The 17796-nt window shown below is 44.0% G+C and overlaps 2 protein-coding genes and 3 non-coding genes across 7 annotated transcripts; 1 reads left to right on the forward strand and 4 right to left on the reverse strand.

Annotated features, from left to right (window-relative positions):
- Positions 1–2966: 2966 nt before the first annotated feature.
- On the forward strand, positions 2967–7037 carry LOC125551383 (uncharacterized protein YacP). 2 transcript variants are annotated; one of them, XR_007302496.1, is made up of 10 exons: positions 2967–3243; positions 3532–3600; positions 3889–4013; positions 4094–4257; positions 4574–4643; positions 4798–4852; positions 5379–5462; positions 5854–5892; positions 6214–6299; positions 6442–7037. XR_007302496.1 is itself a non-coding variant. In XM_048714584.1 (10 exons), exons 1-10 carry the CDS (start codon positions 3130–3132, stop codon positions 6551–6553), a joined length of 879 nt encoding a protein of 292 aa, XP_048570541.1. In that variant the 5' UTR covers positions 2968–3129; the 3' UTR covers positions 6554–7037. The 2 variants fall into 2 exon arrangements, 1 of the variants encoding a protein (XP_048570541.1); XM_048714584.1 differs by having other exon boundaries at positions 2968–3243; positions 6253–6299.
- Positions 7038–7091: 54 nt separating this feature from the next.
- LOC125551380 lies at positions 7092–9753 on the reverse strand. 2 transcript variants are annotated; one of them, XM_048714582.1, is made up of 3 exons: positions 9593–9753; positions 8478–9468; positions 7092–7366 (listed from the first exon to the last, which is right to left on the reverse strand). In XM_048714582.1, exons 2-3 carry the CDS (start codon positions 9453–9455, stop codon positions 7361–7363), a joined length of 984 nt encoding a protein of 327 aa, XP_048570539.1. In that variant the 5' UTR covers positions 9456–9468; positions 9593–9753; the 3' UTR covers positions 7092–7360. The 2 variants fall into 2 exon arrangements, with proteins under 2 accessions (XP_048570539.1, XP_048570540.1); XM_048714583.1 differs by having other exon boundaries at positions 8478–9457; positions 9593–9741.
- A 1443-nt stretch (positions 9754–11196) lies between these two features.
- On the reverse strand, positions 11197–11299 carry LOC125555219. Its single transcript, XR_007304654.1, has one exon. It is a non-coding gene; the product is annotated as a U6 spliceosomal RNA (small nuclear RNA).
- A 4043-nt stretch (positions 11300–15342) lies between these two features.
- Positions 15343–15445, reverse strand: LOC125555038. The gene has a single exon (XR_007304495.1). It is a non-coding gene; the product is annotated as a U6 spliceosomal RNA (small nuclear RNA).
- Positions 15446–16502: 1057 nt separating this feature from the next.
- LOC125555039 lies at positions 16503–16605 on the reverse strand. Its single transcript, XR_007304496.1, has one exon. It is a non-coding gene; the product is annotated as a U6 spliceosomal RNA (small nuclear RNA).
- Between the last annotated feature and the right edge of the window lie 1191 nt (positions 16606–17796).

A 17796-nucleotide genomic window follows, 5' to 3' on the forward strand; every position in this document is an offset into this window, starting at 1 on the left:
TGTAGCATGACGCTCTGGCCACTGCCGAAGGGAGCCACCACTGGAGCATGGAGGGAGGGCTGCCGTCCCACCGCGTCAAATGTCGGAAGAGCCGTTAGGATGAATCCCAAGCACGCTCTTCACCATCTCTGTACCGCATGGGAACCGGGAATGAAGCCGCCGGAGCAGCTCCGCCTTCGACATGGGTAGCTCCATGCTGTGCAGACGAGGACGACCTGGGCCTCACCGGCTGCCATCGCCCGGGGCCGCCGCCCCGGTATCCGCTGCCATGCAACGAGGCGACCACCCTAGCCAGGTCATGATCGGAGGCCACCGCCGCATGCGCCCGACCCGATCTGCCCAGCCAAGCGTTGAATTAGCGGCAGGGGAAGGGCGGCGATGGAGCAGGCAGAGGCGCCAATCACTAAGTCGGGTGAAAACATACGCATTCCGGCAACATGAAAAGAGAGGAAGGGAACTGGGTAGGGAGGGGGGGGGGCGAAAAATAGAGAGAGGTAAATTTGCCGCGCACCGGTCCACTCTTGTACATGCATTTACCCAACAAATACACTGCAAGAAACATTTCATCTACAATACACATTCCACCAATCCATCGCATACCTTTCAGCACGACCAGAAATGGCCGGCCAGGATGGGAATGTCTCGAGACGTGGACATGTACATACCTCGGTGTGATGGTGGTATGCCTAGCAATATCCCACTAACAAAAGAAAAGAAGAAGGAAAAGATTCCCAAAACCAAAGGCACAATCTGAAGCCATTGCTATCCGGGGATAAATCCGGCAGCTCCCCGCTTTGCTGAGCTGGGACGATCATCTCGGGACCGCCCTCAACCGATAAAAAGGCATAAACGGTTAGCCACATTATATATAAACTACGGTTTGACTCGAACAAATTAAACTCCCACTATGCAAATGATTGTAGGCATGTATGCAGCCGAAAATGCTACCCCTTCGTTTCAAAATAGATGACCCAATTTTATATTAACTTCAATATAAAGTAGGGTTGTCTATTTTGAAACAGAGGAAGTATTAGTGTAATGAAAATGGCTACGTGGCGGCCGATGTGCCTATAGAATTGGCAGAGCTATCACACGCAGGAAAAGTCAATGTCGTCCACGCACACGCACACACGCATCACTTTTTTTTCTTTTGTAAATCCATATATAGGATGATAAGAATTTCGTGCAAGTACACGTGTACGATTCGTCGTCTGGCCGTGCGAAATCAACTTTAGGGCATCCGTGGTTCAAGAGGAATCCACGCCACCAGGATTGGAAACCATACTTTAACTCTTTTTTTTGAAAAGATGATTTACTTTATCATGCATTTTGTAAATAATGTTGTCCTTCATCGTTTAAACCTTTCACTTATCCTGTTCACTGGACGAACCAAACGCAACATCTAGCTATTCACACCGCCTTCTATTTTCAGTTCTAGTGGGATTCAGTACGGCACGACCTATATTTCCTATCTCCTCCTCTTTGTATTCGTGTGAACTGAAGAGGGGCACATAGGACCGATCAAAGGGTTTTGCCATCTAAAGTTAATACAAAATTGAGTCGTCTATTTAATTTGGAATGAAGGGAGTAGGAACGAGCATAATAAGTCTTACAAAAAAGATACATCTCTGGCTTGTGTGAAAGCAACCTTTCAATCATGCTTTTTCGCCGAAAAATGACACACAAAATAATAGAGTTTCTATTCGCACCGAATGCATAGTGTCCATCTCAAAAAGATAATGATGTGTCAAACTACTAATGTGTGGTTTGCAATAAGGAAAACTCTTTCTATGAAACATAGCATGTTCATAAATATAGAGTATATCTTGACTGTTCAACAGTAAAAATATCTATTGATTATTATTTTTATTTTTTTGCGGAAAAAACTTCTAATTTATTCATCAACTGTCAAGGTATTACAAAGAAAAACAGAAGTAAAAATTACATCCAGGTTCGTAGATCACTTAGCAATGACTACAAATACTTAAGAGAGCCGAAGGCGCGCCGCCGTCATCGCCCCTCCCTCACTAGAGCCAGGCAAACGTTGTTTTAGTAGACAGTTGAGGAAGTCGTCGTGCTAAGGCCCTAGAGGACCGCGCACCAATACAACAATCGTCATCGATGAAGAGAAGCGTAGATCAGAAGGATCTAACTTGTACACACACGACCACTAACGAACAAAGACCTGATCCGTGTGGATCTATCAAAGACAAACGCCTACCGAATTCCACGAGATCCACCAGAGACAAATCTCCACACGTACGCCCTCCAACGATGCTAGAAGTACCGCCGGAACGAGGGTTAGACGGGGAGAACCTCATTCCATCTTCAAAGAGTCATTGTCGTCTCGCCTCTCTGAATAGGACACAAACCCTAAAAAAACTAAAAAAGTATATCAGAAAACGAGGCCCTCCCTCCATGGCCCTAAGGCCACATAGGACGAGGCAGACCGACAACGACGCCGACGGAAGGCACAAGAAATCTTAGCGCCGGTGGCGGCTAGGTTTAACTAGGTTTTTTTTTCCTTATGAAACTACTCCCTCCGTCCGGAAATACTTATCATCAAAATAGATAAAAGGGGGTGTATCTAGACGTATTTTAGTTCTAGATACATCCTTTTTTGTCCATTTTGATGACAAGTATTTTGGGACGGAGGGAGTAGTTTTCAGTAAGATGTGTGTTACGAGATTGACAATCAATATTTATTTTTCAATTCATATTTTAAAACACATTTCGTATGGTTAAATGCTAGCCAAACATCGTAGGAAGTCTTTAGGGTCGAGCCCTGGATTCGGGTCTTGTAAAAAGAAATGTGTTTTTCACTTTTGGGTGTGAATCCTGTGATATGTTTGCGGTACATTATTCTTATTATTCTGCTGGTTAATCAACGTCCAAATTTAGACTTAAAAATAAGAGAGAGATATTGTGACCAAAACGCAAGTATATATGTTTCTGTAACGAGGATGGCGCGAATCTCGAGGCACGGGAGGGCATGAATGGCTCGCAAGCCACAGCGACGCCACGCTGACCAGGCGACCACCCGTTCCCCTCTTCTCCTTCCCAGTGACCCACCTCTCCTCGGCGCGGCCTCCACCACACGTCAGGAGCGGCGGCGGCGGCGGAGGAGAGATGGTGGGCTCGGCCGCCTACTCGGCGACCTCCATCGTGGTGGTGATGGCCAAGGACAAGGGCAGGGGGAAGGCCACCAAAGGGGGCGCCGCCTCCTCCTCCGGCGCCAACAAGGTCAGCTCAGTCCCCACCCCCTCCCGCTGCAATCAATCCACCTAGAAGACGAGTCAGTTTCTGAAGTCCGGCGCAGCATCAAAGATAGATCAATCTTCTCACTGCTCTTATTTTCCGTTGATGAGCAAAAATGTTGAAAGGGGACTGAAAAAACGGACATTACTAACTAAGTTCTGATGCTGTTCTTAGTTAGAAATGGGGAGTTCTTGTCTTGAATCTGGAAGGCCAGTGATCAGGGTATGTGCCGCTGGGAGTGTCCTCCTCACGCACTTGGTTCATTGTTTGCAGGTCGACCGGCGGCCTCCGAGGATTACATCCAACGTCAAGCAGAACCTGAGGATCGTGAAATTCTGGAAGGTACTGTTACTGCACAGGCCTTCCTGCATTCAGTTTCGGTTCAGACGAGACGAGAGAGAAAAGAAAGGACAGCAGCATTATTTCAGTACAGTCTCCTATCTGGTCCCATCGTTACAAATTTTGACAACCAGTTTAGACATGGGAACAGATACTGATGGGGTCGGATCATCGGATGCATCTAGTGCCACTGTGTTCAGATATGTCTGAATCTTGTAACAGCGTCCTGTCCTGCCCATTCATCGGATAAATGCACACCAGTTGTTACAACAATCTTACCCTGGTTTTCAGGATTACGAAAGGAAGCAAACAACCGGGCCTCAGCCTGCCACCAGGTTCCGCAAAAAGAAAATAATGAAGGAGGTGCTTCCTGATGACACCGACTTCTACGAGGACCCTTCTGCCACTCTTACCTGGTTAGGCTTGTCTTTCCTTTCATGTCTAGCAGGTAGGTGATTCGATGAGTCTGCTGAATTTGTGCTCTCGTTTTATCTAGCACAAATGACGGCAACTTGGAGATCGCCTCCCCGGTTATTCTTGTGGATGGCTACAATGTATGTGGCTACTGGGGAAAGCTTAAGAGTGATTTCTTGAACGGGAATCAAGGAATTGCGAGGCAGATGCTCATTGATGAGCTGGTATCATTCAGTGCAGTACGAGGTTTGTACTACAAGATTAAACCATTATGTATGGTTCAGCTATGATTCTTCTTCAAACAAAAAGAAAGGTCACATGTCTCAACTATACTGTCTATTTTTCTGTTAGAAACTGATAGGCTGTTGTACTGCTTATTCTCTGGTTTGTAGTTAGAGAAAATTAATTACGACTTGTAACTATGTGTATCTATCCAAGTATGGAGTGCAATCTACTGTTACTCTCTAAGACCGTAACTGCAATGGATAATTTCTTCTCGAGGGCCATATGGTTTTCTTTTACATCAGCTATCTTATATCATTCATCGCTATGATGCTTGCAGAGATAAAAGTTGTAGTGGTATTTGATGCTGCATTGTCTGGGCAATCAACACACACTGAAACTTATAAAGGGTAAGGTATTGCTGTGTTAGACCATTTCCACATGTCTAAATTGACGCTTTATGCTAGACATTTCCGTCATAGAATAAATGTAAGTTGAATGTTTCAACCATCCTTTTTAGTTGGTCTTTAGGGGAACCTTAACGAACTAATTTTGCTTGAACAGGGTTGATGTGGTATATTCTGCTGACTTATCTGCTGATTGTTGGATTGAGAAGGAGGTAAATCAAATTATGAAGTTTTCCATTAGATGGAACTGAGGAAGAATGCCCCAGAGTTCTTTGTGGATTAGTTCCATGAATTCACGCCAGTGAAAAGTCCATGCATATATTCAAGTTTAATAGGCAAAAATCCATGTTTTTCCATGAGGATTGTGTCACTAAAAGTCTAAAGCTGTTCGTAAAAATAGTTGAGTCGGTTTCAACCAGCAGGAATGTCCTAGGCATATTTACTAGCTGTTTATTCATGCCCAACTGTTCAAATCTCCATTTAACATAGGAAAATCACTAGAATGATTATAGTACGATTTATGCTAATCTGAAATTGCCGCACTCTAGGTTCTCCCCCACCATATTTTCATGTTATGGGCATTTTTTGGAAATTTTGATCCTACTACTAAACTTACATGCATAGCACCAATAAGTGATCTTTTAATCAAATGGGCATGGAGTGCCATCATTCCAAATATTTGTTATATGTGTAGTTTTACAAAGAGGTTTCTTACACTGATTCTTTCTACTAACTTAGGTTGAAGCTTTGGTGGCAGATGGATGTCCAAAGGTCTGGGTTGTAACGTCGGATGTACTGGAGCAACAATTATCACATGGTGAAGTATGTTTTTGCCTCATGATTACCTTGTTCTGTTGGGACTTCTTCCATCAAACATTCATGTACCAGCATGTGGACTTAGATATTGTACCTTTCTTGCTATGTTCTGCTGCATTGCTTCACTGGAAACACTAGAAAATTCGCTGGGTAGCATAGCTCTTCCGGAAAACAGATCATTCCCTTCCAAAGAGATCGCCTAAAAAAAGTGCAACTGAGAATAATTGATGTATTGACAAAATAACAGGTGTGGTCATTTGTAGGAGTGTTATCAACCTGAACTAGATGTACTCGGAAGCAGTTGAAGCTTTATGTGTAGACAAGGATATTGCTTGGAGTTTTTCATCAGATATTACTCTTGATGATCTAACGCATGTTCTTGTTTTATGTTTTGTAGGGTGCTCTTATTTGGAGCTCTAAAAGACTGGTTAAAGAGGTTAGTTGTTAGTTGTTACTAATTTGCTTCCATGGCATCCCTTGCTCGAAGAACTATGTTGACTTGGATATCTTATATCCATTTTGCTGTTGTCACTTCATCCTTATCTTCTACCAAATGTCTTGACATAGCCATGGTAGCTATGTTTTGTTCTTAAATCCATGTGAGGTAAATATGATATTAAAAGGTCAAACTTGGGGCATTTGCATGATTGCATCTGTCCTAGTATAAAGACAGATATTGTAAATATATGCTACTCCATTTTTTTTCTTTTATGCCGATGCAATTATCTAACAGGGGAGTTCCATTTTCCCTGCGCAGATCACCTGACAACAAATTGTCTGTCATATGGTTCTGCAGATAAAAGAATCAGAACTGGAGCTTGACGAAGAGCTGAAGGAAATCAGGTTCAGAGTCTTTCTTATTCAGTTTGAGCATCCAGGCGAAACCACTTAGAAACGGCCATGTACCATATTCTGTTAAGAACTCAAAATAGCTGCTAATTAGTAGTAACTTGAACCCAATCTTTTTGGGCTTCCTATTTGGCAGGTCAACATCATTGCAAGGAAAGATTTTTCAGCACAAGCTGAAACCTAAAGTAGTGCAAGGCTTAAAAAATCTTCGGAATCAGCTCGAAGAACAAGAACGGAAAAAGAAGTGACCGCCAAATGTCGACCGATCGACACAAATCGCATCTGAGATGCTGTACATCGGTTGGCAAGAGAAGGGCGTTGAAGAGAAGTGTATATTTTTGTACATGGGAGGAGCACGTCAACTGAAGTTTGATCCATAGGTCAGAGGTGCCGACTGTGCGACTTCGATGATGGTCGTGAGAGGGGTGGTGAGTAAGCACGCTGGCTGATGTCATGGGAAGGAAAATCTGCTTATCGCAGGCAAGCAGTTTGTACAGTGGGAAACCACAAAATGTAGGTTCTTTAGCTGTCTGACTATTTTTTCTCTTTGTTTGTTTGATCATAATCCTACAGTGAAGAGAGCCAGGAGCTGTACAGAAATGTAAAGTAGCTGAATTTGGTGCGGGGCTGACGAAAAAAATGTGTTTATATTCAAAAATATAATTTGTATTTGCTGAACAGCTCTAGTGTCTTTATGATTGAAAATACTATATCTGTATCCATTGATGTGTATGAGATTAATCTTCGCTGACTGGGTGCGGAAAAAGAGCAGGCATGGACACAATATTTTGGATGAAGAAGGCTAACATCATACCCCACAAACAAGAAAGGGGCGATGGAATTTATTTTCAGGTCTGTTTCCACTTGACAAAGTTAACACAGAAAGAATACACACTGGATGAGTTCCCGCAAAGAACACTGAGCACCGAAACATAAAAACGCTGACGATGTTCGGATGATGCCATCAACAAAGATACCATAAGCTAGAGTAAAGAGTTCAGCTGGATCCTCCCTGGCTCCCTGCTTGACTATCTTGTATGTTCAGTAACAGCACTTCACTCCTGTAAGGTTAGTTCAAATGAAGATATTAGCAAGGCTCAAGGTCAATTTATCAAAATTCAGCTATCTTCTTTACATCCAATAAGTTGGATATACATAGTAAACGCCCGGATGTTAAACAGGTGTCGTGGTTTTTAGCTCAGATCTGATATGGCAAAATTATGATTTCTAAGTTAATCAGCAAAAGATGTCACAAGATTTTGAAAGGTGGTATCCATGATCATGGGCTGTATCCTGCCACTGACAACGCAGAATTTCATCACAAGAAATAAACACAAGTATTTCTATTAGCGAGTTTCGACTGAACCAGAGCATAAAGCGAACAAAACAAGCTGAGAAGCAATGACTGAGTGTACAGAGCTTCAATGCAGCAATGCAACAACAAAAATGACTCTGCACTATTTTTAGCGTCGAACCTCCATCAGAAAAATTCAGAACAGGGCTATAATTCAGCTTTTGCACGCCTACAGCTCAACATCATATCAAAGTTGTTTCTTCTATTGTCAATTATCCTGGTCAAAACAAGATCAAACTGCTCTAGCTAGCTTTGCTAGTAGGTGATGGTTGCACAATCAGATGTAAATTCAGTAATCAACAGCAAATGATATGATATACATCAATCTTTTCTTGTGTACTATTTTTAGCATCGAACCAATATATATCAGACAAAAAATCGGACTTTGTCGATAATTCAGCTATTGCACTCCTAATAATAGCTCAACACCATATCAATTTCTTCCACTGTGAATTATCCTAGTCAAAACAAGACAAATCTGGTCTAGCTAGTATGATGGTTGCACAGCAATAAGCAAGATGCAGAGGCAACAATCAACACAGAGCAGCAAATGCTGAATTACAGAGGGCAATTCTTCTCTTTCTGTTGGGTTGTGTGCTATTTTTAGCGTCGAACCAAATATCGAAAAAAATTGAGAGGGCTGTAATTCAGCTATTGCATTCCTACTAATAGCTCAACACCATATCAATTTCTTGCATTGTCAATTATCCTAGTCAAAACAGGACTAGCCTGGTCCAGCTGGTCTGATGATGAGCAAGATGCAGAGGAAACAATGAAAACAGAGCAGCAGATGCTACGAAATGAAATGACATACGTACATCGTCATCGTCGTCGTCCTTCTTGAGGCGAGTGGTTCCGCCGACTTTGTCGATGGGCAGCTTCATGTTGCCAAAGGGGGTGTCGACATCGATCTTGCCCTTGATGCTGTAGCCGGTGCCCCTGCCCCTGATCATGTCCCAGACGGCAGATCCCAGGTCCTTGGGCCTGAAGGTGAAGGGGATCTGCATCTTGGTGATCCCCTGCTTCTCGATCCTGGTGGAGTCGGTGAGCTCCGCCTCCACCACGCTGTCGTCGCCGAGCCACATCTCGTACTGGAGCAGGTTGAGCCCGAGGTCGAAGTCGTTCTTGTTCTCCAGGCTCAGGTGGATGGTGGCCGTGGTCTCCTCGAAGGAGAAGTGGTGGAACTTGATCTTGTCCACGTCCACGTCGGGCTTGTACGGGATGGGGATCTCCCCGGACTTGTCCAGCGGGATCTTGATGCGGCCGAAGACGGGCACGTCCACGAGGAAGATGACCCGGAGCAGGTAGGGGATGATGCTGCCCGGCTTGATGTCCGCGTAGGTGCTCCGGATGTCGTCGAAGTCGAGCGTGATGGGCACCTTGACCGTCTCCTCGCCGTGCGCGCGGATGGTGCCGGCGTCCGGGATGAGCCCCGCGACGAGCTTCCGGCCGTCGCTGTCGATGAGGTAGTCGATGTCGACGAGCGGGATGGGCACCGGGTTGGGGTTCTTGATGAGCACGTCGACGACGAGGTCGGCGCGGTGGAGGCCGATGTGGGGCACGTGGATCCGGGCCACGTCGGCGCTGGGCTTGCCGAACCCCACCGCCTCCTCGATCTTCTCCCCGATGTCGTGGATGAAGTCCTTTACCTTGTCGATGAACCCGCCGCCGCCCTCCTCCCCATCCTCTTTCTTCTCCTCCTGCTTCTTCTTCTTGTCGGCGCCGTCGTCCTTGCTGCTCTTGCTGAAGAGGCCGCGGTCGGTGACCGTGTTGGGGTTGTCCGACGAGGACGACATGGCCGCTGGCTGGCTGGCAAGATCGGAGCTTTGCTTCAGATCTCGGCCGGCCGAGATGGAAAGTGAAGATTCGAGGAGGATTCTTCGGAATCAAATCAAATCGAACAAGAGGGGATGGCGATGGACTGCGGAAGTACCTGGGGAGGGAGGAAGGGGATCCGGATGGACGGAGCGAGTGGAGATCGCGTGCGGAGCGTGTCGCGGCCGGCAGCTGGAGCGTGACGAGTGGAGCGGTAGTGGGTGCACGTGCAGGGATGGGGTTGGCCTGCCGCTTCCACCTCACTTCAGCGATCCACTTCAGCTGATCGGTCGCCAAGGAAAGAAAGTGACTGGAATTCGTTTGGACAAGGGGACGACTGCGGAGGCATCAGGGCTTCGTTGCCATAATTCAGCCCTTTCTTTTCTTTTCTTTTCTTTTTTTTGGCATTTTTTGCGTTTGCTAATTCTCATTTTTGGCATTTTTTGTGTTTGCATGCGGATGCAAGTCAGATATTTTGACAATGCATATCGTGTTGACTGGCTTTTGCATTGGACTACGCTCGAGCTAGAGGCAGCAAGGACCGTGGTCGACGGCTGTGCAGTCGCCGAGGGGTGACCTCGTATGAGGTGGGAAAAGGGACTCACCGGAGACGGGATTGTGACATGGCCTACATCTTCTCATCATTCGTCTCGTCATCCTCCTCCTTGCTGAACAGGCCACGATTGATCATTGTGTTTGGGTTGTCTGGCACGGACGACATGATTGCTAGCAAGATCAGGGCTTTGAGAGCTCGACAGATAGTAAAAGGCATGTTTGGTTGCCTAGAGCCATTTTGGCCTCTTTCCAAATGTGGTCCACTAGAGCCTGACTGAGGTAATGCTGGCTATAACCCATGTTTTTGCATTTTATTCGGTTGTTTGTATTGCATCATGAGGTTGTTTGATACATGATGTTTGGTTAGTAGCAATTGAGGACACTAATGAGATTAACCTCTAGGCAAAGCTAACAGAAGATAGGCAACAATGTGGTTGGAAGATAGGACGAGAAGAGGGTTATTGAAACAGGCCATTGGCGAAACCGATGTACAAACTTGTGCTCGAAGGAGATTATACGCTCAAGTTGTTGCAACACGTGCACATTGCAAACACCATAGTGCCAAAATGTTCATGCTAAGCTAGCTTACCGTGTCTTTGGTTTGACTAGATATATAAAATGGTTTGCAACATTCATACTTTTCTACATGAACATTGGGATTTCACCAGTTGTGACCTATGTAATTCATCGACCACTAGTTATTGTACACTAAAGATAGAAAGGTTTGAAGAAGGGATTCTTTCCGGTGATAACAGAATCCAACACTAGTGTCCGAGAGTGTTTTCTCATAAGTCTTAGATGAGTTTGTTAGGTGGTAACATGATCAAATTAGACTAATGAAACATGTTTTTTTGCGTTACGACCGAATCATAGTTAAGGTTAAGGAAAAAAGACAATAATAAATTGAAGGAATACACTACATGTAGGAGGATTGAAACAGAAAACTAATCCAGAAACGTGTAATAATGGATTAAAAAGGCTAAAAAGTTACTACAAAAAGATTGTATCAGCAATAACAAAGAGAAAGCGTGTGGATCTAAATTTAAAAAGGCAGTATTGAGGACCTCTCTGATAGAGAAAGGAAACTAAAGGGCCTTTCTGTATGAATAGCAGCACACACAAGTGCAGAGAAAGAAGGCTCCACGGACTTGCGCGGAAAATCTCAAAAAAAAATTAGACAATTTCTCAATTTGTGCGTGTCATCCTTGCGCAGGGGCCATGCTAATCTTCTCTGTATTGTTCCAATTTTATCGAATGTCCCCGAAGGGACGAGGCTAGCTGCCATGCTCTGCCTTATAAACCACTCTGACTCTCCCCGGCTGGCTGATGTGGGACTAAACAAATGAGCGTTTGTTTCGCCCACGACGCTGTCCAACCAAACCTAGACGTCATCGGGCGCACGGCGGGCCACCAGTTGCAAGCCGGATCTCTCTTGATGTGGCCCAAATTAATGGAAGAGCATAACGGGCCTTCATGTTTTTTCGTTAGGGAATAACGAACGATGCTTGCACACTAAAAAGAATACTATAGTTGTTGCCGGACATGGGGGGAGGGCACATGCACGTTTAGGAAATGAGGGATAAACAAATCCTTTTGGTTGTTCACAATTTATGAAAGGTGGATTATGCAAATCGACAAACCTTTTTAAAAAAGCAAACTTGTGCGTGAAGGAGATTAGACGATCAACTTGTTGCCACAAGTACATATTGCAAAGACCATAGTGCCAAAAGGTTCATGCTAAGCTAGCTTATCGTGTCTTTGGTGTGACTAGATATATAAAATGGCATGCAACATATATACTTTTGTACATGAAGATTGAGATTTCACCAGTTGTGACCTACGTAATTCATCGACCAATAATTATTGTAAACTAATTATTCATCGACCAGCAAGCCGGATCTCTCTTGATGCAGCCCAAATTAATGGAAGAGTATAACAAGCCCTTGTGTTTTTTCGTTAGGGAATAACGAACGATGCTTGGACACTAAAAAGAATACTATAGTTGTTGCCGCACGTGGGGAGAGAGCACATGCACATTTAGGGAAGGAGGGATCAACAAATCCTTTTGGTTGTTCACAATTTATGAAAGGTGGATTATGCAAATAGACAAACCTTTTCAAAAAGCAAACTTGTGTGTGAAGGAGATTAGACGATCAAGTTGTTGCGACAAGTAAATATTGCAAAGACCATAGTGCCAAAAGGTTCATGCTAAGCTAGCTTACCGTATCTTTGGTGTGACTAGATATATAAAATGGTATGCAACATATATACTTTTCTACATGAAGATTGAGATTTCATCAGTTTGACCTACGTAATTCATCGAACACTAGTTATTGTACACTAAAGATAGAAAGGTTTGAAGAAGAGATTCTTTCGGGTGATACCAGAATCTAGCACTAGTGTCCGAGAGAGTTTTCTCACAAGTCTTAAAATGAGTTTGTTAGGTGGTAACGTAATCAAATTAGACTAATGAAGCATGTTTTTTTCTTTTGCATTATGACCGAATCACAGTTAAGGGTATGGAACAAAGACAATAAAAAAATTGAAGGAATACACTACATGTAGGAGGACTGAACGGAAGACTATTCCAAAAACGTGTGATAATCTTTTCCTAATAATAAAGCACGGGTTGAGTCTTTTGGGTTCACCCAACAATACACTTCTTTCTGTAAGTTTACGCTTTCACTTTGAATTGAAAACATATACGTGAGGTGGTACTAAATTTGTTTCGAGATAAAGGATTCGGCTGTTACACGCGTCACCCGTCTGGGTCTGGGCAGCGTCAATGCTAATGGGTAATGGGCCTTTAGAAACCTTCTCTCACGCCTTTGTCCTTTTTCTCTTCCACGCGAGCAAGGAGCAACGACACTCGGGCTTCGTGGACGGCGCGAGAACTCGCGAGCGAAGAGGCTTTCGACGGAGCTTGGAGAAGAACGCGGCAGCGGTCGGCGAGGTGGTTCAGAGCTTGGGCATCCATGGCGTTGGGGCTCCAGTAGAGAAGAAACGAGGGGGGGGATGAGCAAAGAGGGGAGGAGGAAAACAGAGAAGGGTCGGTACTCATCTGCTTACCCTGAGGAACTGCGACTGGGGTCCATGCGAGGAGCTCCGTGGCTGCCTGCTGGGTGCACCGGTTGGGCCACACCGGGCTGAGGCCGGCCTTCGTTGGCGGAGTGGAGGAAAAGAGGCAATAGAGGCATCGGAGTTGGAGGCGGGGTAGAGAGCCAGCGGATGACAGAGGCACCATGGTCCACCGGCTGCAGGCAGGTGAGCGGGAGACGGGAGGCTCGTTGGTGGACGTGCACGGCGGCGCGCGGTTGCGTGTGAGGCAGCCGGCTACAGGGGCATGCAGGCGGCGGTCGGGCACAGTGGTTCGGCGAGGCGTCGGGCAACATGATGGGTGTGGGCGGGGCACGCTATCCGGGTGAGAGGATGGGCAGGAGGGAGGGGTGGAGGAGGTGGTCGTCGCCGGCGGCGGCGCTGCCCGTAGTCAACGCAGACGCAGCGGCCGTCCATGGCGGCTTAAGTCGATATAGGAGGACGACGAGGAGCTTGTGAGGGCCAGCGGCGCCGGCAGGTTCAAGCTCTCTGTATAGAGGAAAAGAGAGAGAGACGTGAGAGGGAGAAGAGGAGAGGAAGAAGGCAGAGTATGCACACTTTCATACACAGCTAGCAAACTCACGTATATGTATGCACAGTAAGTACACACTCATGCAGTGATCAGAATTGTATATGACCGCCATCGAAGAGGAGCTGGTTCCGCCGGCCGTGGCAACGTCTTGAAGAGTACTCCCTTTTTGAATGTCCGCGTGTTTGTGAGGAGCTGCCCCATTCTGAATTTTGCATGACAGTTTCTGCAGCAACATGGGATTTCCTCATGACCATCAGAATACATGTTCAGGTACGGATTTCTACCGGACCATCAACACTCAGAACAATATATATATATATGCATGCATGCAGAGAACAATTATACAAGTTCCCCGCAAAAAAAGAACAATTATACAAGGATGTGTGTGTCTATCATACAATTCTACCACTACATGCATGTATTTGTTTATGGGTCATTTACAGTTCACAGGTTATTATGGTCTCTAGGTAAGCTTAATGTAATTTCACATGAGACAATCATCATGTACATACCAAAAGAATATTTGTTTGCATGGGGATGAGATGACTGAATGCTTGTCACTGTATCAATTGCGAGATAAGATAAGCTATCTAAGGAACTTTCTGCCTGGTGGTCTGCTTGGATTATAGGAAGTGTGTATACCTCTGTCTTATAAACCTACATTTATGAACCAAATATGTTCATTTCATTTTTTTTGCTGCATATATGCTTAGGAAGACACAACATACATAGTTTAGTCTTGTTGTTGTTCAGTTCTATTTAACAGATGTAGACCAACTCACAATTCAAATTATTGCACTGACACTTTTCTATTAATAATTGTTTGCCATTAATTTTTCTCCCTGTTGATTTATTTTCTCCTTAGCATCCATCACCCATCATTGCCCCGTGATGTGACTCTCTTTCCCAAATGCACAAACAAATAAATGCCTTGCATGCACTGCAAAATTTGTTCCGTTCAATGTCAGCACATGATCTTCTTACAGTATGTGAACAACAAACTAGAATTTTATTCCTTGGGTTCAGATGTGGCATTTGCTCATTTGATTTTGGGTTAAATTTGTGAGCGAGCTACTTTAATTAGAATGCCAAGAGGTTAGTGTGGAATGAAATTTACTAAGGAATGTAGTGCAAAAGAATTTGTCGAATTTTTTCTATAGCATTAATTCACTCATACAATAAAGTGCCTAGAAAAAAATCATATGGATTCAACCCTCGAATTTTCAATGAAAAGATTTTGGATCAAAAATACCCTAAGGTGGAACAGAAAGACAGCCATGACCACAATTATTATCGAAAGTGGTTGATGTTTGTTATGACAATTTTGACTACAAATAATAGAAAATAGGCCAAATATTTACTAGACTCCCTAATGGTGCACACAATGGCGTTGCAGTAGGCAAATGCTAGAGTAGATGGGACACATTGACCCACTTATATATATTATTTTTCTCCCGTTGCAACGCACGGGCATTTTTGCTAGTAGATTAAAAAGCTAAAAAGTTACTACAGAAAGGTTGTATCTGCAATAACAAAGAAGAGAAAGCGTGTGGATCTAAATTTAAAAAGGCAGTATTGAGGACCTCTTTGATAGAGAAAGGAAACTAAAGGGCCTTTCTATATGAATAGCAGCACACGCAAGTGCAGAGAAAGAAGGCTCCAGGGACTTGCGTGGAAAATCTTTAAAAAAATTGGACCATTTCTCGATTTGTGCGTGTCATCCTTGCGCAAGGGCCATGCTATTCTTCTCTGTATCTTTCCAATTTTATCGGATGTCCCCGAAGGGACTATGCTAGCTGCCACGCTCTACCTTATAAACCAGTCCGACTCTCCCTAACTGGTCGATGTGGGATTAAACGAACAAGCGTTTGTTTTGCCCATGGCGCTATCCAGCCAAACCTAGACGCCATCGGGCGTGCGGTGGGCCGCCAGTTGCAAGTCGGATCTCTCTTGATGTGGCCCAAATTAATGAAAGAGCATAACATGCCCTCGTATTATTTCGTTAGGGAATAATGAACGATGCTTGGACACTAAAAAGAATATTATAGTTGTTGCCGCATGTGGGGGGGAGGGCACATGCACGTTTAGGAAACGAGGGATCAACAAATCCTTTTGGTTGTTCACAATTTATTAAAGATGGATTATGCAAATCGACAAACCTTTTTAAAAAGCAAACCTGTGTGTGAAGGAGATTAGGCGATCAACTTGTTGCCACAAGTACATATTGCAAAGACCATAGTGCCAAAAGGTTCATGCTAAGCTAGCTTACCGTGTCTTTGGTGTGACTAGATATATAAAATGGTATGCAACATATATACTTTTCCACATGAAGATTGAGATTTCACTAGTTGTGACCTGCGTAATTCATCGACCACTAGTTATTGTATGCTAAAGATAGAAAGGTTTGAAGAAGAGATTCTTTTGGGTGTACCAGAATCTAGCATTAGTGTCCGAGAGAGTTTTCTCACAAGTCCTAGATGAGTTTGTTAGGTGGTAACATAATTAAAATAGACTAATGAAACATGTTTTTTTTGCATTATGACTGAATCACAGTTAAGGGTAAGGAACAAAGACAATAAAAAATTGAAGGAATACACTACATGTAGGAGGACTGAAACGGAATACTAATCCATAAACGCGTGATAATAGATTAAAAAGCTAAAAAGTTACGAAAAAGGTTGTATCTGCAATAACAAAGATGAGAAAGCGTGTTGATCTAAATTTAAAAAGGTAGTATTGAGGACCTCTCTGATAGAGAAAGGAAAGTAAAGGGCCTTTCTGTAGGAAAAGCAGCACACACAAGTGCAAGAAAGAAGGCTCTAGGGACTTGCGCGGAAAATCTAAAAAAAAATTGGACCATTTCTCGATTTGTGCATGTCATCCTTGCACAGGGGCCATGCTAATCTTCTCTGTATCGTTCCAATTTTCTCGGATGTCTCCGAAGGGACGAGGCTAGCTGTCGCGCTCTGCCTTATAAACCAGTCTGACTCTCCCAGCTGGCCGATATGGGACTAAACAAATGAGCGTCTGTTTCGCCCACGACGCTGTCCAACCAAACCTAGACGTCATTGGGCGAGCGGCGGGCCGCCAGTTGCAAGCCGGATCTCTCTTGATGTGGCCCAAATTAATGGAAGAGCATAACAGGCCTTCCTATTTTTTCGTTAGGGAATAACGAATGATGCTTGGACACTAAAAAGAATACTATGGTTGTTGCCGGATGTGGGGGGAGGGCACATGCACGTTTAGGAAACGAGGGATAAACAAATCCTTTTGGTTGTTCACAATTTATGAAAGGTGGATTATGCAAATCGACAAACCTTTTTAAAAAGCAAACTTGTGCGTGAAGGAGATTAGACAATCAACTTGTTGCCACAAGTACATATTGCAAAGACCATAGTGCCAAAAGGTTCATGCTAAGCTAGCTTACCGTGTCTTTGGTGTGACTAGATATATAAAATGGCATGCAACATATATACTTTTCTACATGAAGATTGAGATTTCACCAATTGTGACCTACATAATTCATCGACAACTAATTATTGTAAACTAAAGATAGAAAGGTTTGAAGAAGAGATTCTTTCGGGTGTACCAGAATCCATCACTAGTGTCCGAGAGAGTTTTCTCACAAGTCTGAGATGAGTTTGTTAGGTGGTAACATAATGAAATTAGACTAACGAAACATGCTTTTTTGCGTTATGACCGAATCACATTTAAGGGTAAGGAACAGAGGGAATAAAGAATTGAAGGAATACACTACATGTAGGAGGACCGAAACGGAAGACTAATCCAGAAACGTGTGATAATAGATTAAAAAGCAAAAAAGTTACTACAGAAAGGTTGTATCTGCAATAACAAAGAAGAGAAAGCATGTGGATCTAAATTTAAAAATGCAGTATTGAGGACCTCTCTGATAGAGAAAGGAAACTAAAGGGCCTTTCTGTAGGAATAGCAGCACACGCAAGTGCAAGAAAGAAGGCTCCATGGACTATTTGGGAACGTAGCATGCAGTTTCAAAAAATTTCCTATGCTCATGCAAGAATTATCTAGGAGATGCATAGCAACGAGAGGGGGAGAGTGTGTCCACGTACCCTCGTAGACCCAAAGCGGAAGCGTTAGCTTAACGCGGTTGATGTATTCGA

Source organism: Triticum urartu, chromosome 4 (assembly GCF_003073215.2).
Source record: "Triticum urartu cultivar G1812 chromosome 4, Tu2.1, whole genome shotgun sequence".
Lineage (NCBI taxonomy): Eukaryota > Viridiplantae > Streptophyta > Magnoliopsida > Poales > Poaceae > Triticum > Triticum urartu.